General features: G+C 41.5%; 1 protein-coding gene across 7 annotated transcripts in view; it reads right to left on the bottom strand.

Moving 5' to 3' along the window:
- Positions 1-22060, bottom strand: part of gria4b (glutamate receptor, ionotropic, AMPA 4b) — a 129335-nt gene that overhangs the window by 5715 nt on the left and 101560 nt on the right. Inside the window, exons 12-15 of one of the 7 annotated variants that reach the window (XM_072661264.1) lie at positions 11289-11487; positions 9942-10189; positions 5297-5411; positions 1177-1314 (exon numbers count right to left, since the gene is read on the bottom strand). In XM_072661264.1, the coding sequence (XP_072517365.1) occupies positions 1177-1314; positions 5297-5411; positions 9942-10189; positions 11289-11487 (700 nt within the window). Of the gene's footprint in view, positions 1-967; positions 1315-3811; positions 3940-5296; positions 5412-8420; positions 9128-9941; positions 10190-11288; positions 11488-22060 lie in introns of those variants that run through there. The other 6 variants (XM_072661265.1, XM_072661263.1, XM_072661261.1 and 3 more) reach the window with 6 other exon arrangements.

The following is a 22060-nucleotide window of genomic DNA, read 5'->3' as shown; positions in this document are numbered from 1 at the left end:
GCAGGCCTAAGGTACCTCTTAAGGATGCTTGTATTAGGTTACACTAAGGCAATAGTTGTCGGGTCTAGTTCTGGGGAGTGCTTGCCTCGCACAACTTGAGCTATTTCCTGCCTCAACACATGTGATCCAGCTCAGAAGGGATAATTCATTTTTATCATAGAGAAATCCAGCTTACACTTGAAGGTCATAATATGGGCAAAACGCTGAGTACAGAACGACAACACAACTTAGGTGGTCTGTTTTTTTAACATTAGGTTGAATTAAATTTTTAGCAAATCTTCTTTAAAGCTTGTACATCCTTGCAACGATACAGCCAGAAGAAAAGCACAGTGGAGTCCAAACGCCTAGAGACAACACTGAAAATCTGTGCTTTTTATACACATTTCTATAGTTTTATAAACAGTAAATTTAAAACTTTTGTTTTGACCATGGTTTAAAAAAAGGTTTTTTGGTCATACCATTGAATAGAAATGACTCTCTGGTGGATCTTTGATCTTCTTATCAGGTTTTTGCACAGACTTGTGAAGTATACATTTTTAAAACAGCAAAAGTAGGATCTACCAAATACAAGAAACTCTGAAATTCACTTAAAAAATCTTCAGTTTCACTGAGATTGTCATGATAATAATATAATTGTAATAAAATATTTTGTCTAAAATAAAGAAATAATGCAAAACAAACATTTTTGCCTTTTGAACCCTACTGTATTTGTTGGGAGAGCAGGGAAAGGTCAGCTCCACTTTTTTAGACCCTCAGCCACAGATATCTTTAGCACCAATGGGATTCAAATTTACAAACCATGGCTATAATGGCTACAGACAAATGTGCAAGATGCAGAAATCTCCACTCTGGACCACATGGCGAGGAGACGAGATGAAGGACGTCACAAAACACAAGCAGCTTTACCACGGGTTCACACGCTCAACACGGCAAAGCTACTGCAGCGGTACAGAGGAGCTCCACTTACTACAGCAGGACACCCTACGTACGTCTGAGCGCCTACATCTCTACGCCATCAGTCCCGTAGACGTTGTAACCCTCTCTATATGTGGCTAAGCTTTGAGTGCTGTGGGTGGGACTGGGCCCCAGGATGGGGTGGGGTGGGCTGGGGGCAGGGCTGGGGATGGGGGCGGGGTCAGGAGAGTTAGAAGGGCGGTGTTGTTCAGGCGCTTCCACCTTCATTCTCTTGGCCTCGTTTCGCGACTTGTAGCAGAACTCGATGAGGGCCACCAGCATGGCCAGGCCCAGACCCCCCACCAGGATGTAGAAGACCCCAGCCACATTACTGAGGCTGAGGGCCTGAGAGCTCTTGTCCTGGAGGCAGGAGGAAGGGGGAAAGAGAGTTAGTGGAACGGATGATATACAAGACGCAACACACACACACACACACACACTCACACATATATGGACCCATTCGGAACCCATTCAGACACACAAAGCACAGTTCTACTCTCTACTGGTAGTTATTTCTACAAGACTACATTCTCTCTCATGCACAAACACACTCACACTCTCATACATGTGAATGTACACATATAAATCAGTGCACCTCCTCACAGTCAGCATTTTACTACCTTCAGAATTTGCATCTTACTGCCCTTTTTACTTCTGCATGTGACTACGCCACCTTATCTGCTTTTCACTAACCAGGCATCGATCTACAACCCCATAACGCAGAACAATTAATGCAAATTCACTCAATACAAAAAAAAATGCCAACAGTTTTTTGTTAAACTTTGGAGTGGATTACTAACCCTCGTTATCACTGCATATGTAATTACACACTGTGAATTCTCTTAAAGAGATGAGACACAGGACTTAGGTTTTGACGGCTTAGCTCCGCATCTGAGGCTTCCATTGAGGGGTCCGAAAGAATCAGGCTCATAATGGTTGGTCTGTCATGCAGCAAATCTGTGTATGCTCACGCTTAAAGGGAAATTCCACAGATCTTTCAACATTTCTGCATAATTTAGTTACAGAAATGTAAACAAAGTCATTAAGAGTGTTTAGATGTGAAGCAGTGCATCCTAGAGAGATGTACCGACCACGAATGCTTTACAATAGGAACCAGGAATCGTCATTTTATTTATTATCTAAAACAACCAGTGTATTCTACATGCCTTCTGATTTTATATGTAAATATGATCAGGGATGCATCTGAGGGAAAAAAAAAATGGGGGTCTATACCTACTTTGCCTTATAGCATGTGTCTCTCTGCCATAAGTGGATTTATAAAAACATGTTTCAGGCCAAAACACGAAACACTCAAAACTATCATATAGCAGCGTCTCAGATTGTCATCAGATTGCAAACTCAAACCTATTACATGTAAAACACTTTATGTGAGGCAGCCTTTAACATCTTTCTGCAGGCCCACGTGTGGTCTCAGTTTCTGCAGTTTAATTTAATTTTAACTGATTTTTTTTGCTAATAAAACTTAATTGGCTGAGCAGTGTTCAAACTTATGGTAAAATACACAACATACGCACACCTATGATCACCTTACAACACCTGAATTCCTTTTTAATGCGACACTGTCAGTCAGACAGTCTGCAACATATTGAAAATGGAAACCTTTGAGATTAACAGAATAACAGAGTCTAACTAGACTGCTTATGTACCAGAGTTTACACTAAATGGTGTAGGAAGGGTTATTGTGAATATTATTCACATATGTCATTTATTAGTTTCATTTATTTGTCTCTCATTTTTTATTCAATTCCCCCTCAATAGCATGATTTCAGGAAAGAAATGCAGTGCTTTAGACTGCTTGGTTAAGCTAATGCTACTCAACCAGCTTCTGGAGCTAAAGAATTAAAAACACAGCCCCAAGCTAGCCCTATACTGTCTGCAACTTCTCTTATAGAGTAAGAGTCTCTTCAGAAGGACAACAAACATCTGAGCATTTCTACTTAAGTAAAAAAAACTCTGGAATACACACAATGTCACATTATTATAGCTGAACCCGTGCCCTCATTCCCAACAGTGCTCAGTGGTAACAGACTACATTGTGTAGCGGAAGAATGGCTTATTGTAAATGTTTTTGTAAATAAATACATTCATGACCATTGATTTATTTATCATATTTTATGTTGACCACCGTTTTATAAAAGCAGTAAGCTACTCGAAACTGTGCGTTACTGTGATTTTATCACAGGGAGGGATGTTCTGACATTGTTCATCTATTATAATAGAGTCATAAATAGGAATATAAGTCACATATCACTCATGATTTATAAAAACTATGAGCCTGTGGTAAGACTCTAAACACTTGAGACGTCTGGTTCCTATCACTACTACTGTGAACAAATCTGATTTGTCAAATCTGATCTCTATTAAACCACTCTGAAAGACACTGTTTACATCTAATCCTTTTTTTTTCAAATGTTGAGAAATTGATTGAATTCCCCTTTAAGATTTAAATCTAACAGCCAAGTCACTTAGTGGTTTCTTTTCTCAGGCAGAGTGTTAGAGCTGTTGTTGGTGTAGCGACAGGTTTTTTTTTAGCAAGACAGCAAGACATTTCAAACTCGGGGAGGAAAACTGAGCAGGGCTTGGAGAAACTGCTACACTGCTTGAAGCTCAGTACCTACACCAAGTGGTACACTTGTTATTTTTACCTATTACATAAGTGGTGTATAGTGAAACTGACATGTCCTCCTCCCTTAACAAGTGCCTGCCGTATCTAAACGCATGACTGTTTTTTTTCCTCCCCATCTTTCTCGCTCTCTAGCTTTCTCTCTCTCTCACTGACACACAGGCTGTCACCATGTCTGTGCGAGCATTTAGACAACAGTGATGGTCCCAGACTTGTGGAGACTGACCTTACTTCCCGAGTCCTTGGGTCCACACTCGCCCTTATCGTACCACCATTTGTTTTTCAGCTTGTCTAAGATGCCTGATTCACTCAGTTTCAAAACGGCAAGGTTTACGGGAGTTCTTCAACCACGTAGGGGAAATAACATAAATAACATCATAGGACATGTTATTTTATGTTATTCAGTTACAATAGCCGACATAGCAGTTGCACTGGCAAAGTGACGGAGGGCGGGGTCCCATTGGAGTACATGTCTCTATGCTCCTGGAGCTGAAAGCGTTAGGGCCTGGGAGGGTGGGGGGCGGAGCTACAGACATATGAATGGGACCCTGCTCCATCGCTTTGGGCAACGGGCACATACTGCCACGGCCGGTTTCTGGTCAAATGCCGGAGGCAGTTACTGTTAACCCACAAACATTGGCACACACCAGCAAAAACACATGCGTGCAGTTGCACATAAAGCACTGCAGCTGATTTTCCTACAGTACTTATGAAGGTTCCTCAATGGTTCTTGAGCCAGGCGTGTTGCATTTCTATAGAGTAGTAGATCCCCAAGACCAGGACTGTACATCCCTGGTCTGGAACCTTAAGATTAAGCAAAAAGGTTTTTCACAATTCTTGGTTTGAATCCCACACCATGCTGCTTGCCATCAGCAGGCCATGCTCTCTCAGGGGTGGGTTGATGGCATTTCCACCTCACATCATTCCTAGTGTGATGTTGGTCAGCACAGGTGTCTGTTAGCGGGATTGGGTAATTGGTGGGGGTAAAATGGATGAGGTAAAATTAGAAATGAATTATAGAAATATAGGTTTCTCATTCTTGCACGTCTCATTTTGGTTTATTGGTTTATTTTCTACTGAAAGTTTCCTTGGGCAAGTGCAAGTCCATCTAACAATGAGAAACGGTCTCTTTCGAATGATACTTGTAAGGTTTGGAGAAAATATCCAGGAAAGTGTCCTTGGCAACTGCTAAATATTACAGCAATACCAACAGTGGCAATGGAGATATTTGTAAGCTCTTTATAATAGCAGTGCTTTGAGTAGTTTTCTGTGCAAGTCTAAAATGCACCATCATAATGCGTCTGCTGAAGCTCCTTTCCAAAGCCATTGAATAGGTCCTGCATTATTCATCCTTAAAGATGCAGGTACCGGCTTCTCTTCCAGGAGAGAAGATGAACGACAAAAGGATGCAGATTAACTTTTTTTATGCGCTAAATCTTGGAGGAAAGAAAGGAGAGCACATTTGCCTCAGTATCTCCAGTCTAAATATGGTGCGTGAGTGTGGATACACAGCAAAGGAAGAATCAGCAATAATCGAATGAACTGGCGAATGTTTGTGCTCTGACAGTAACTGCTGTCTTCCGTTTCTCATCGCAGGCTAAATGAATTTGTAGCGATGTGTGTGCGTGCTGTGGCCCCGGCAGATGCGCCCGTTACATAGGAATCTTTTTACCCGCAGTTGTTGACATAGTGGCTAACCTTCTCACCACCTCCTCCGCTGCCACACTCTCCTTTGTCGTACCACCACTTGTTTTTCAATTTGTCCAACAGGCCTTGTTCATTCAGTTTTAAAACTGCCAGGTTAACTGCACTTCTTGAAACGATAAAACATAGTTTGTCAGAGTGAGCAGTACCCAATCAGAGGAAATATATATGTAAATACACTATACAGGGGTGGAAAGTGCTAGAGCTTTAGTCCCCTCCTCCCACCCTCCCCCACACAACACACATAAACACAGGACAAACCTCTCTTTTCCCATGTCGCCATGTAAAACGCATGCGTGATTTGTTTCTAACAAGAACAGCACAGGACAACTAATATGAAAGAAGTGAAAAATCTATAGCCCCTCTGCACGTACTGCCTCTCTCTTCTCCCTCCTCCCTCTATCTTGTGCTCTCCCTCATGCTTCCTCATTACTCTATAGTCAATATTGCTTTGAGAGACGCAGAGGACCTTCATGGTATTGAATACCTGTTTCTATCCCCCTGGGCTACTTTCGAATAGTCTAAATGAGCTCTGAGCAACTGGAAAAGTGCTGAATAAGCCAGATCCTGGCTCAAAATTCCTTTATCCTCGAGGCACACATTCGCTTGCCAATGACTAGAGCTTATACGGCTCGATAAGCCCTACATTAATGCCCTTAAAAACCTTTGGGGAAGGGGAGCCTCGTCATGTCGTCACTGTCATATCCAAAACTTAATATGTAAGTCAGTTATTTTAGTTTTATTTTCTTACCGCTTGCCTAATAATGTCTATTTATGAATGAAATACTAGACATGGTTTAAAATGTGGGATGTAAAAATAAAAATGGGTGAGCCACATACTTTTGTGGGTGCCCAGTTGTGTAACTACAGAACAGTTTCCTGTTCTACAACGGTTTCCTGCACTACATATGTTCATTCCTCTGTAAAAATAAAGGTTTTAATATGTAAGTGATATCAAGATTTCTTGTTCTTATAGTACTAAAGCTTTTGAGGGAGCATTGTAAGTGATTTAGTGCAGTCTAAGATAAGCTAGTAAACCTGCTGAGTAAACACCATAGCAAAACAATTACTAAAATATTTTTAAACAATAAGTATTACATTTAAGAACATTCTTTCCTTCTCCTATAAAGTTACCATTTCAGAGACTGAAACATACACATCAGCCTTTAAATGTTTGGAATCACTTGCCATGTTAGCAATGTCTGATATTTTATATGCATTAATAACATACCAGAATATTATTATTTTACTACTAACTATTATTATTTCATTGCTAAAATGTAAACGTCATGTTATATATGAAAATCAGCCTTAAAATTTAAACTTAAACAAATCTGATATTTTAGATATTTTATATACAGTGAGTCCAAGAAGTATTTGATCCCTTGCTGATTTTCTTCGTTGGCCCACTAATAAAGACATGATCATTCTATACTTTTAATGGTAGATGTATTCTTACATGGAGAGACAGAATATTAAAAAGAAAATCCAGAAAATAAATCTAAGGAATATATATTAATTGATTTGTATTTCATGGAGTGAAATAAGTATTTGATCCCTTAGTATTCATTAGCAGTTCTGGCTTTTACAGACCAGTTAGACACTCCCAATCAACTTGTTACCTGACCTGAAGCCACCTGTTCTCACTAATCACTTGTGTGAAAAACACCTGTCCACAGAATCAGACAGATCACACAGATTTCAAGTCTCCAACATGGGTAAAACCAAAGAGCTGTCACAGGACCTCAGAGTCAGAATTGTTGACCTTCACAAAGCTGGAATGGGCTACAAAAAGATTAGTAAGGTGTTGGATGTGAAAGTAACAACTATTGGTGCAATTATCAGAAAGTTTAAAGAGTATAACATGACAATCAACAGACCTCGGCCCGGTGCTCCAAAGAAGATTTCGCCTCGTGGGGTGGCAATGATGCTGAGAACAGTCAGAAATCGTCCTGCAACCACTCGGCAGGAGTTAGCAAATGACCTGAAGGCAGCTGGGACCACAGTTTGCAAGGAAACAATTGGCAACACTTTGCGCAACAATGGATTCACATCCTGCAGTGCCCGAAAGGTACCCCTGCTGAAGAGAGCACATGTGGAGGCGCGCCTCAAGTATGCCAATGATCATTTGAAAGATGAACCAAGTTATTGGGAGAAGGTTTTGTGGTCAGACGAGACCAAAATTGAACTTTTTGGCCTCAACTCCACCCGCCATGTGTGGAGGAAGAAAAATGCTGCCTATGACCCCAAGAACACTGTGCCCACCGTCAAGCATGGAGGTGGAAGCATAATGTTTTGGGGGTGTTTCTCTGCCAAGGGTACAGGGCTACTTCACCGCATCACTGGGAAGATGGATGGAGCCATGTACCGCACAATCCTGAGGGACAACCTCCTCCCCTCTGCCAGGGATCTGAAAATGGGCCGTGGTTGGGTCTTCCAACATGATAACGACCCTAAACATACAGCAAAGGCAACAAAGGATTGGCTCAAGAAAAATCACATTAAGGTCATGGAGTGGCCCAGCCAGTCGCCAGACCTCAATCCGATCGAAAATCTATGGAGGGAGCTGAAGGTCAGAGTTGCCAAGCGACAGCCCACCAACCTTCATGATTTAGAGAGGATCTGCAAAGAAGAGTGGGCCAAAATTCCCCCTGGTGTGTGTGCTAAACTTGTGGTTAACTACAACAAACGTCTCACCGCTGTGCTTGCAAACAAAGGCTTTGCCACTAAGTATTGAGTGTGTTTGGCAAGAGGGATCAAATACTTATTTTCCTCATTGAAATACAAATTAATTAAAATATATTCTTTAAAATTATATTCTGGATTTTTGTCTTGATATTCTGTCTCTCCATGTTAGAATATATCTACCATTAAAAGTGCAGAAGGATAGTGTCTTTATTAGTGGGCAAACAAAGAAAATCAGCAAGGGATCAAATACTTCTTGGACTCACTGTACATTAATAACTTACTTACCAGGAATTTAACTATTATTAACAAACTATTATTTAATTACTAACTATTATTATGTCATTGCTATTGTTTCAATGTTTCATTTATTATTTTATGTATTTTGCAAACAAGGAGTGAATAAAAATAGTACTATTTTTTATTTTTGAAAAACTTAAATATAATCTATCTATATAATCTGCCTTACAATTTAACTCACATACATAAAAGTTGCGGTGAGCAATATGGTAAAAATATCCTTACAATATTTAAAGACGTTCATTTAAAACGTTTCATGAAATGCAATATTTGTTATATTTTGCTGAGCAGACAAAACACATCAGTAAAATCTGATGCACGTCATCTAATTAAACAGCACTAATTACAGAATTCCTAAAATGTACAGTTGATCAGTGTTCCTTAAGCTCTAACAATATCTCTGATCTATCCTGATGTCCATAAAATATTGTCATATTGCCCACCCCTACATAAAAGTTATTTTAATTTTCAGCTTTTTTGTGTCTTACCAATGATTTGAAACCTGCAATGTTGCACAGGAATGCCATATTACATTTTACAATTGGGTTTATAGCAGCAGAAACATTGATTCCAAACATTTAAACAGTGATTCAAAATGTTTTAAAGTTCCCATGTGAATAAATGTAAAATATTACAAAAAAATTATACAGATAAAATATACTAGACTGATCCTCAATGTATACCAAATATACTCAGAATTAAAAAAATAATTCAGCGGTTTCAAGAGAGGTTTATCCTGAATGCAGTTTATCCTGAATGCAACACTGATAAAGACACAGCCCACAGGAGCAAAGACAGAGACGAGACTGCAGGAAAAAAATGCAGAGAGGCCCGTCTGAGCTGAGGAGGGGAAGAGACAGAAGAGTGTTAAAGAGTGCTGGAGGTGTGGAGTCGAGGGAAAGCCACAGCTCTGCTCTGACACCACACGCACGTCCCTCTGCCACGCTGGCGGAGGCCCTTTTCCTCACACGCAGGAGAAGTGACAGACAGACGATGGTAACTCCAGCGAAATGGCTGACCCAGGGAGCTACCCTCATCTGTAAGTTACTCTTCTCACCAAGGTCAGCGAGAAAAGCCTGGCCAATGCTGGACTTCCTTAACAGGCCAAACGTGGTGGAGTTTACAGACTGAACGGTATTCATTAGTTTGATTTGCTTCAGTTGGAGTGGGTGCAAATCTAAGCGGACCCCATACACACACACATACACATATAAATATATATGTTTCTTTTTTGGTCTCTCTCTTCATTTTTTCAGGCCCTCCTCCAGTCTGCAAATTCTACAGTTATTGCGAGAGCAGGGCAGAATCAGAGCAGGCTGGGCATTCACTGGACTCTCCGTTCAAACATATGCATTATCATCTCATTATCACGTGTTAAACATCTCAACATTTCATCTCAGTATCAGTCACATCCACATGCAACTCAGTTACCTGAGTGAAGCTTCCCATAAACATAAGCTGTATGAAGCAAAATTAGAAGAAAACAAAACTACAGCAGCCGTAACTCCACCCCACATGACAACGCAAGGAAAGCAAACCAAAGACAAAAAGAAAATAGAAAGAGAATCGAGTAGAGATAGAGAGAGTAGAGGCACGCCAGGGAAGGTGGAATACCATAACAACACGTGAGATATTGTTATACTACTCCACCCACCTTAACTGTGAGCCCTTGGGCGTGGCGACTCCGTAGCCTTTGGAGTCCAGGTTGCCTCCGACCTTCATGGTATCGCAGGGTTTGCGTTGCTCCGTGTACTCGTTCATGGTGGACTCCAGCAGGAAGGCGTACTTCCCCTTCGACTTCCGCACCCGAGCCACGCCTTCCGCCGTGGTCTTAGTAAACACAGTGGGCTCGGCCGACTTCATGTAGCCCCACATTTTCTCATATACAGCAATCTTTGACCTCTGGGAGGCAGCAGAGGGGGAGACAAGGCCATTCAAGTGGACAAATGCAAGGGTCAGAGGTTGTGTGCATGCACTCAAATTTTAAAAAGATGTTTTAGTCAATAGCAAAAATAGCAGTGCTTTACTCAATAAAAAACACATACTGAAATTTGTTGTTTGTAATTGGTTTCAATGCTGTACAATAATCAGTTTTAGAATTATCTACACCTTGTTTATTAGTCTTAGCTCATCTAAACCATATCAAAATATTATGACCACCCCTGCTTCAGAATGAACTTTGCCCGGTTCAGGACCTGTGACAGGGTTTCCTGCAGCATAAATAAGCGAGCACACCAGTCAGTTGTAGCAGAGTGCAATACAAGCATCATGGGCAAAGGATGCGATATGACTGATATCCAAAAGTCATGAAGTGTGGTAGCACCTCAGAAACTAACTTTAAATGTCCTAGAGTCGTCGTAGTGAAGGTGAGAATGGACGTTTTGCACATCAAGTGCCTCCCAAAGGCTTAACACTGGTGCCCCATGCCCACTTATGGGGAACTATGACTCTGGCAAGTGGTATAGAGCGGTCGACAAGCCACAGTGGACCAGCTAGCCTTTATAATGAACACCTACCATGACCTAACACAGTCCATGCCACAACGTCTCGCTGGGTGGTTATTCACACTAGTAGGTTGGTGGTTATAATATTCTGATATGACTGTGTGTATATACAGTTCTGTGTATATACAGTTCCTGTAAAACACTATGTATTCACATAATTTGAATAAACACAAACTTTAATACAGTAAAAATAAAGTAATTACTGTTTACTGGCTTGATTAGACAGAGTAAGTATTAGACTGGAAGTGCAAATACTGGAATTCATGTTTTCTAGTTGGAACAAATAAAAGATTAATGCCCAGATAAAACACTTTTGCACAGTCCTACATACATTAAAACTGTACTGTATTAAAAAGTGTCTTATTATAAAATAGTGGTTAAAAATAACTCCCATCATCTCCTTGTTTACTCAGGCATTCCATTCAAATGGCTTAATTCAAGATGGAAATCATGGCTGTTTAAAGACTGATTTCCCTCTGTCTGATCAGTCTACTCACCCTGAAGAACTCTTTGGTGGAGCCTGAGTCTAGAGTGCCGTATGCTATGTCTGTTTGCTTTGCCAGGTCTTCAGCGCTCTCGATGGGTGACACCATCCTCTCCACAGTGAGGAAGGCAGCCAGGTTGGCCGTGTAGGAGGAGATGATGATGAGGGTGAAGAACCACCACACACCTCCCACGATGCGGCCAGACAGTGACCTACAGCACAAGGGGAGAAGGAAGAGGGAGAGAAAACGAGAGACAGGGAGGAGTGGGGGAAGAGGGGGAGGATGAAGAGAGCGTACATGACGCAGAGAGTGTAGAGCAAGGAAGACAGCAGAGGGAGGAAAGAGAAGTACAGAGAGAAGCAGGAGGGAGAGGCAAAGAAGAGAAGCATCAGTTACCGCTGCATGTAAAGCCGACATTAATAGGTTTGGACAGATCCATAATCAAGCATAATGAGGCCAGGGCTTATCACCTCAGTGTGGGCACAACGGCTGGGCACCAAACATGTAGCGGGCCAGGTAGGCAAAAGCCTACCTGAGAATACTGAATGGCAACCCTGCGGCATGGAGATTTCCCCTAGCCTAAGACGTGTTCCGCCTCATGGAACAGCACAGGCTGTTAAAACATGCCTTCAAGCAGGAATGATCATCAGACAGCCAGAGATCACGAACCCTGCTCCGCAGTTAGAACCCCGCCTGCGGCTCTGGGAGAGAGCTTGTGGCAGGGATATGAGAATAGGCCTAGGTCATAAAACAACAGTTGTTGAGATTGGATATTGTTTTCAATATCGACCAACACGCCAATGCAATAATTTTAATAAACTGATTAGGTTGTTTATTTCTTCAGCAAAAACTCTGAGCAGTTGATACTCATGTACACTAGGTGGACTTGCTGGATAAGAAGGGGAAAGAGGTTGTTACATCATCTCGTAGTCCCTGGATTTAAGCCATGTTTCTCTATGGACGTCACATTCTGTTGTTAACTGAACATTATTCTATAATTTGTTAAATAGCCGTTGTGTATCAACATGGGTAAAAATGCTGACCTTCCAGTGACTAGGGTCCAACTACCTGGCTCGACAAGCACAACATGCTCCACTAAAAACAGTCCTTGGGCAAAACTCCTAACACTGCATTCACCTACTTGTGTAATGTTTTAAATGTAAGCTGCTCTGGACATGAATGTCAGCCAAATGCCATACATCAAAATACTAGCTAAAGCTCACATTTCACAAATATTTCACTGACATCACACCACACCACCGTCAAACCCATAACCTGTGTGAAGAGACAGTAGATAGTAGATAGACAGTAGTCAGTAGATGACTACAGTTTAAGTAGACAGTACTTAGAGCATTAGAGCCCATATTTAATTTCCTGTCAAAACTGCCATTAAATACCACCAGTTTTCAGCTTCAGGAAACAAGCAGAATTATTGTTTTCTATGAATCCTTAAGAAAACATTCTGATGAGATTATGTATGAGATAATCCCCTGACATAGAGAAGGGCAAAGCCAAATAGAAATAAAAATGGACTGTAAAAGCTCCTAACAACTGTGTAAGACCACCAAAAGATGAACTGATAGCCCTTATCAGATATATCTCTTAAAGCTTTCCTCTTCCAAAGAGAAGAGAAAATCAAGTTCTATTCCCGCTTCAGATCTGGAAAAACCACAGGTGGGTCTGTCCATCCTTTCAATGTGAAAAGACCACTCAACACTGTGGGTCTAAAAGGATGTGCAGCCGATCAAGAAGCTCTTTCTGAGAAAAGGAATCAAAGCTAGTTGTTCTCAGCTGCTCATTGTTCAAGCTGCTGGTGTTTTTGGAACAATGGACTGACCAGTTCAGACCTCAACAGCACTGGATATGTTTGGGATGACTTGGCTGGTGAGATGCAGAAAATGCTCCTGGTACGGTGTGGTGTGGGGTCTGGACTCAAGTGCAGATAAACTTTTTGCTTTATTATTATTAAATGAAACTACCCCTTTTATGGTGTGTGCTTGGCGAGATTGGTGACTGTTGGGTTTGAACTCCCAACCCTGGTAATGGGAGCCCAGTGTACTTTTCTCTTTTAACGGCAGCTTTTCTTCACTGTTCACAACTTGAACTGTTTTCTCTTTTAACTGCAGCTTTTCTTCACTGTTCACAACTCAAATGCTTTTCTCTTTTAACGGCAGCTTTTTTTCGCTGTTCACAACTTGAACTCTTTTCTCCTTTTACTTCAGCTTTTCTTCACAATGCAAATGCTTTTCTCTTTTAACTTCAGCTTTTCGTCACTGTTCATAACTTGAACTCTTCTCTTTTAACTGCAGCTTTTCTTCACTGTTCACAACTCCAATGCTTTTCTCTTTTAACTGCAGCTTTTCTTCACTGTTCACAACTTGAAATGCTTTTCTCTTTTAACTGCAGCTTTTCTTCACTGTTCACAACTCAAATGCTTTTCTCTTTTAACTGCAGCTTTTCTTCACTGTTCACAACTCAAATGCTTTTCTTCACTGTTCACAACTTCAACACACTGTTACCATTCCCCCCTCTACAACGGTGCAATGGGGAATTGTGTTTGGCTGGGTGTATTTATACCGTGCCACACAGGTGAGTCTGGTCAGCGTTGATTACCGCTGGGGATTCTGGGGCTTGAAGTTCTTTTGCTCCAATTCCACCAGCTTTCATACTTTGCTGGCCGGGCCCCCTGCTGGTGGCTGACGGTACATGCTGCCTGCTCACAGCTCCAGCTTCTAAGACCTCCCAGAAGATTTTCGACACAAAAACTGAAAGAACATCTCCTGAAAAGAATGGAAGCTGCAATAAAAGCAAAGGGTGGACTCACTGTACACTGAAAATTATTTAGCTGATGAGGCGTCTATATAGTTTTATGTTAAATGTATATAATTCTTCCCCCCATAATGCTGACCTAATTACATAATGTGGGTGGTCTCTAAATTTTGCACACTGTTTACAGGACAAAAATATTTTCTCACAGGGTGTGATAAAGGCCATTTGCTTGTACCCTTCATAACAATGCTACAGGTGTGCAGCAGTTTGAGCAGAGTTAACCCAGACAAGTCGTCAGGTTAGCCAAGAGCAAGAGCAATTTCACTCACTAACTTTGGAGGAAGGGAAAAATTACATTTCTGCAATCTGGTGGAAAGTAGCGAGTTAGCACATTCATCTGTTTCATAGTATAAAAATATTATTTTTGGACAGCGGGAGTTCTTACTGCCTGAGAGCTTAGCTTCCTACTGTAATAAAAATCACTGCGTCTGCACTAAATTGTTATATGTTTGAGCGCAATAGGCTTTATCTAATTTTAGCTAATTATAGATATAAAATAAAATGGAAAACTGGAAAAATATTTTGAGCTATTGTGATCACTTGCCATATTTCCATGTGATATACGAGTGGCAAATCCAAGGGCCTCTATCCGGAGGAGGACACTTATTTGAGTGGGAGCCATGTTGACAGATTGGCAGTAATGGTGAGCAGGAGGGGACGTCATTGACGAGTGTCTCCATGGAGGTGGTGTGAGAGAAGCTAGCGGCACTTAAATTTACACCTTATACTGATCATGCAAATCATGTCACAAATGAGGAAGGCGGGCGATGTAAATTCATGCATTTCTTTTTGAAGGGTTTCACGCAGTACTGCACTGAAGCGCACCCATCTACACGAGTCCAGACTGAAATACCAGACGGTCAGACATGGCGTCTGCAAAAGAGCAAGGCCGTCAACCTGCTACATCTCTGGTGCACATCAAACACTAACCTGACGAGAGGGCTTTAAAACCCTGTAGTCTTATGAAATCTCAGACTACATGCCCTGCGTTTGCCGGCCGTGATTGATGCTGGATCTTGGCGAGCGCCATTGTCTTCTGCTAAGCACTAACCTGCATGCAGACACGCAGTCTGCCACGGTGACGTCTGAGGGACAGATGCGTCTGGGATCGCACTAAAGCGCCGCTAATCGATTTGACTCTATAAGACAAAGTCAATTTAATAAAAGCCCCAATTGAGCGGACACGACACCAATGACTCAAAGCCGCGCCGCTCCGGTGCTCTGCCGCCTGGCACGCAGGATCATTCACGAGGACACATGAGCCATGGACAAATAGGCATTCTCCCTGGTCCTTCCCATGTCATTGCATGCATTACAGCCTTTCTGATCATAGCACAATGACGAGAGGCTGATTGCTGTACTGCAGCACACACACACACACACACACACACACATATAATACATATATATATATACACACTGTCACTAGTGCATGTCTCAAAGCAGCTCTTTATCAAGGCAGTGTCATTAGTCGAGCGCGATAAGTGTGCTATTGACAGTGAAGCGCTCTGCATTTGTCAGTGCAGTCAGTACTTTATGCTCTTGTCTCACGTCCCTGCAGACTATGCTCTGTGCAGTCATTATACATCAAAAAGACACATCAGTTGGTAGGTGTACTTCTTTTTTTGGGCAAGAGAGAGAGAGAGAGAGAGAGAGAGAGAGAGAGCGAAAACACTGAATATATTTTTAAGTTTGAGAGACCGCATAATGTCAGGCTGACCTGCTTTTTGAATGAAGATTGCGCAGCCAATCAGAACAGATGTTATTTACGTACCCTCAGTGATCAATTCAATTAGAAATCCTGTACAACTGGTCATTCATTCAGTTGTCTAATTAGCCAATCGTGCACCAGCAGTGCAATGAATAAAATCATGTAAATATGGGCCGGAAGCTTCGGGTAATGTTCACAATAACCATCAGTATGGGGGAGGGGCGTGATCTTATGTGAGTGTGACTGGATTGTTGGTGCCAGAAACACGTTCAGTCTGTACAGGTTACTCAGAATGGTGTGATAAAGAACATCCAGTGAGTATCCAGTCAGCATCCAGTGAGCAGCAGTTTGAGCCTACCAAAAGCATGTCAGAATGCATGACATGTTGAACCAGGTGGATGGACTACGGCAACAGAAGATGGGTTCTGCTTCAGTCAGCCAAGAACAGGAAGCTGAGGCTGCAGTAGGCACAGGCTCACTAAAACTGGATAGTCGAAGGCTATTAGCCTAAAATTAACCTAGTCTAATGAATCTCTATTTATTTATTTACCCAACCAATTGTGCTGATGACAGGCAGCATGATCCAGGATTTGAACCAGCGATTTTTGGGTCACAGTGGCAGTGCCACTGCTAGACCACTCTGAGCCCATGAGGCTGGATTTTTAGTAGGCACATACACTATATGCCCAAATGTTTGACACTGATTCTAATGAATGCATCCTGCTACTTTAAGTTGCACCCATAGCGAACCGAGAAGAACTGCCAACAGAATAGGATTAAGATAAACCTACTGACACCATGCCTAATGCCAGGTGTGGGCATTGAGCAGTAGCATAGCATTGAGCAGTGGTTGAGTTGGTGTGGTGATCTTCCTCACAGCAATGCTCCAAAATCTATCAGAAACCCTTCCCTGGACAGTAGAGACAATTAGTCCAACAAAAGCAGGATAAACTCTTTTTAACACCCTTAACTTCAGAAGAAACAATGAATGAGCAGGCGTCCCAATACTTTAGTCCATATAGTGCACATGGAAGGGTCTGAGGTTTGAACCAACAGCGTGAATCCATGAATCCAACCTGCCTCGTGTCAACAGTCCAGGCTGGTGGAGGTGGTGTAATGAGGAACATTTTCTTGGCACATTTTGGGCTATGCGCATCCCTTTGTGGACACAATTGACCCATCTTCTAATGCCTACACCCAGTATGATAATGCACCATTTCACAAAGCAAAAGTCATCTCAAACTGTATTTTCTATATTTGTTTCGTGCCCCTGCTGGGACCTGAAAGTGCCTGTAGTTGCAGAAACAAAAACAGCTTATAAGAAGAAAAAGCCCTCCATACTGTTCTATATGGGATGGTCTAAGTACAGAACTGGGCTCAAGCACAGAGCTGGACTTAACCACACATTGAATAGTGATTCTCCCCACGAAAAGGCTTATTTTTAGTCAAGGACTAAGCATAATCTGTGTCCGGAAAACTGTCCCACTGGGAGCAGAAAAGGGTGAGTAAGGATAGAGTGGCGGGAGAGAGGGAGGGACAGGACGAGAGGGAAAAGGGAGGACCTTGAAACAGTGTAGATAAATGAAAAGGTCACTGCCTGCAGCCCCCAGTAAGCCTCCAGTGCTTTATTTATTCATGGCTTGCTCTCTACTGGCCTGATTAAGATTTAATACCTGCAAATCAATTTCTCCACGCATAAGGCCAAAGCCATTCGCAATCACCCTCCACATTACTGATCTCTAATTTCACTGGCAGATTGGAAAAAAATCTAAACAAGCGCTTCCATTACCTGATTTAACAGCATGCAATCATATTTCAGACCAGTTTCCATTTCCACTGCTAGAATCAGAATGAGGCTTTAACCCTGTTGGCCAGGCAACATCTCAGGCTACATGTATTGCCATGGCATGAACATGACATAGCATATGCTACACTGTGAACTGCAATGCATGGCCTGCTGAAGGTAATACATACAATTAGAGCTCCATGCAAGGGAGTAGCACATAGATGAGTGATCTAAGTAGAGCTGTCACTAGTGATATTGTTGGCAATCAATTAATCTACCAATTATTTTGATGATTAGTTGAGTAATTAGTGTTCTAAAAAGAGGCCATCCACTAAAAATGCACTGTGCTGTAAGAATAACACAATGTGCATAGCTTAAAAAGTTTTCAAAACTCATTATTGTAAAGGATAAGCTGGAAGGATTACAGAAAGGCTTAAAAAACTAAAATGCAAAAAAGGCAATAAATGGGGTTTCTTAGGCTCTGTTTACTACTATAACAAAGACTAGTATGATAATGTAAAGTATGCATTATGATAAGAGGTATAAAGATTCATGTTCCCTATGTTAATACGAATGTTTCTATTTGCAGTTTATTAGAGCATTAAGCTTTTTAAAAGCACAATATCTGATACAAAAGCAGTGCTCGTAGCACCCGGTTTTGCAATAATTCCCCAAAAATGTAATGTACGTGTGGGCTGAACATGGTTGAACAATAACTCCTATGTAATAACGTTTAATAACAATGCAATGCCTGGTGAGAATCATTAATGTAATGCCAGTTTTAACAATATTGGGATACCTAGTACATTTTTTGGGTTGGTTACATTTAAGATAACGATACAAAGCTACAATAAATACAATACGCAACACACTGTATTGTCACTAATGCTGTCAAACTTCCTAGTTTGACCCTTTGATTCATCTGTAATTCCAGGCTGAAATACAGTATGTTGCTCTCACAGAATCCATGGCTGAATCTCAAATACATTACTGCCTATGCAGTATTTAATAGTAAGCCTTTTACATTTAGCCATGAATTGCATTGTAAAACTAATAGTTTTATGACTTATGTAGTAAATGTATAAAGAGTTGGAAGGCATGTGGGATTTCGCCTATTTACTGTACTTTTACTGCCCATTTTCTCATTCAAATAGTTTTTTTCAGCTTTTTTATCAAAGGATGGCTTCCCTGATAAAAACAATGCTATTTTTAGCAACGCCACGCTACAAATGTGTTTATTACTGAAGCACAATAAGCCAGAAGTGTTTTAAACAAGCCAAACATACTGCTGATCCCACCAGTAATACCAGTACCGTTGTCCAGTACACTGGAACACACCTCCAGCTGAACACACAAGCTGTATGAGAGCAGGGAGAGGTGACTGTAACCACTGACTGTATATATGATATATGATGTGTACAGTTGTTGACCAGAAACCTGCAGCCACTGCTGGTCTTACTGAAGGCTGGTGATGAAAAGTGGACAGCATTCACTCAATGGACATCACATGGTTTTCATGTTCAGTTTATATAAATGCTGCATTCCTACAATAAGAAACCGTAAATAAATTATTCATTAACTCATAAATACATTCTGATGAAGAATATGTCCACTCACACAACTATACCAAAGCCTAGTGCTGTTTAAAATGGAAGCAAATCTTTATTTAGGTTAATAATACATAGGACAATTAGGCATTAATCACGATTAAGTACTCAAACACAATTCATTGCATATTTTATAAATGAAATATTTGTAAGCGTTTGACTAATTATAGTCATGCAAATTGCCAACTAATCACTGCCGATTTTTTAATTGAGTAATCACGACATCCCAAGATTGGAGTGCTAAAGTCAAGCCCGGTAGTCATAGCTTTGGCATGAGGCGAGCCTGGAGTGAAATGTCCTCAGCTGTAGCGTGATCTCCACCCTCCTCTTTTTCTCTCCTAACACTGGCCCTGATGAGTGAATCATATCCTCTCGCTAGCATCACTGCCATGATCTTTCCCTCCTCCGAGCCCCGCAATAATTTCCCAGTCATTTCCGGAATAAAAGAAGCTACTGAATAGAGGCAATTGCTGAGGCAAGATCGACCCTCAAATACAAAAAAATGTAGAGGGAAAAAAATGAAGGACAGATTGTCAGTGAGTGAGAGAGTGTGAGATCAGGGGAGAGAGCGGGAGAATTTTAGCATGCTGTGCTGGAAATGTGTGAGGGGGTGATGAGGAAATCCAGAGATGAATAGGAGGAGGAATAGGAAGGACTGAAATGGGAACTATTTTTCCTTGCCGGCAAATGGCTAGCACAACCCTTTACAAGCACATCCACCACCTTATTCACGTGTACACCCTCAAAGACATGTTCCAACCAATGCTTATCTCTCGTCCTCCATCTTTCTGCACCTCACACACACACGTACGCTAGCATGCACATACATGCAGAAAATAAGAAGGATTTGAGGCAATCATGGCACGTCAAGGTCACGGAAGCATGAAGACTGCGGGGAAATGGTGGGAATTACATACGTGACAGAAATGGCTTATCCGAGGGCTTTAGGCTTGGGAGCTAAGACAAAATAGCACTAGCGTGTGGCATTGGCTAATATACACTGTATGTTCAAATGTTTGCGGACACCCCTTCTAATGATGGCATTCAGCTACTTTAAGTTGCACCCATTGCTGACACAGATACACAGACAAAGCTTGTCTAGTACCAGTAGAGAAGTATTGCCAATAGAATAAGACTCTCTGGAGCAGATAAACATAAACTTATTGGTACTATGCCTAATGCCAAGCGTGGGCTAAATAAATGTAAAGCCCCCCAGCCTTGCTCTCTGGAATAATGGTGCTCCATCCAATATGTGTTTGGGACGAGTTGGGAAGTTGGATGATGAGGTGGGGAACTGATCATCCAACATCTTGACCTCACTAACGCTCTTGCTGCTGAATGCAATCATGCAAATCATAACGTCAATGCTCCAAAATCTAGTAGAAAGCCTTCCATGGACAGTAGAGACAGATACTCCAACAAAAGCAAGATAAACCCTTGATTTCAGAAGACACCATGAATGAACAGATGTCCAAATACTTCTGTCCATATTGTGTAGGTATTAGCAATGTGAAAATAGTTTTTTAAACTGTGTGTGTCTGATAAGGTCTGCTGACTGTGTACATTATGGTTCCAGAATGAGCCAAACAGCATTCCTGCCAGATGCTTGCTGTTCCAAGGCCCAGGAAGCTAGCTATACTACCTGCCTGCTAACGACACTTGTCAGACCGTTGAGCCAAAAACAACACCACAGGGATCCATCCAAGAGTTATGACCCTGTCCAAATCCATCGCAGATTCTGCTCTCAACATTTTCATACCGCTTCGTTTACACTGTACCGTCATTCATCTTGCTCAGAGTCGTCTTGTGGTAGGCAGCAATGGTAAAAAAGCAAGATAGCTAAGGAGGGAAGTGATTAATGTAAGATGGAATAGACTAAGGCTTAACATCTTAATTGCCTGAAATAAAACAAGATGTCAAATACAAGTCGAAGAACCAATCTGGAGCAAGCATAATTCCATTTCACATTCTTCATCAAATGATGATAAATAATTCAAACGCACACAGCATGAGAGCAAGGATAAATTTCCCCTTAGGAATTCTACACATTTAAAACATGCAAATAACTGGCAAGGGAATTACTGCCAGGGGTAGAAAAGGAACAAAGAAACTGCACTTAATGCTGACGCTGAGTGATGGGGGTAGAAGTAAGCCCATCCTTCCGGGCAGACAGAGCAAGGCCAGTTACTCTCTCTTGGACTACCAATCACGGATGGCTGTGGCATCACCGGGAATCAAACGTGTGACCTTGCTATGATCTCTCTTTGTTTTTCTTTAGCACTTGGCTTGAACTGATCACACATACTATGTAACCCAGACTGTCTGCATTGTCTTAACCCAAACTCTGTGTGTAGTGTTACGATTAATAGTGTTGTGACCACAGTGGCCCCATCTGCTAGGCTGGTCCACCTGGTGTCACAGATGTGGTTCTACTGGCTTGGATTGGACAGGAAATTGATTGGAAAATAAGTTTCATCATTACTAAGAATGTTTTTTTTAACAAAGTCTAAAACACTAGATGACTTCAATTAATAACCATCACTGGTTAGCTACAAGGGGCTTTATGACCCTGTAGCTCACACCTGGCTTTAGGCATAGTGCCAACGTTTTCATCTTCATCTGCCCCAGACAAGCAGTATGTGTGTGCGTTTGCACATCTGTGCCAACAATGGGTGGATAGCTGAATTACATTTGGACAAAAGGGGCAACAAGAGACACTCGTGGGAGTCATTTAGCTAAATACAAATGGCTAAATAGATCTATCTTGGTAGTTTGCTAGTATCACTCTGAAATAAGGTCTTTAATAAAATAAAGCTTGTGTTAACTGACACTAATGGTTCATTGTGGTTCA

This window comes from Salminus brasiliensis, chromosome 18 (genome assembly GCF_030463535.1).
Source record: "Salminus brasiliensis chromosome 18, fSalBra1.hap2, whole genome shotgun sequence".
Lineage (NCBI taxonomy): Eukaryota > Metazoa > Chordata > Actinopteri > Characiformes > Bryconidae > Salminus > Salminus brasiliensis.
This window is presented reverse-complemented; position numbering and strand designations above follow the sequence as displayed.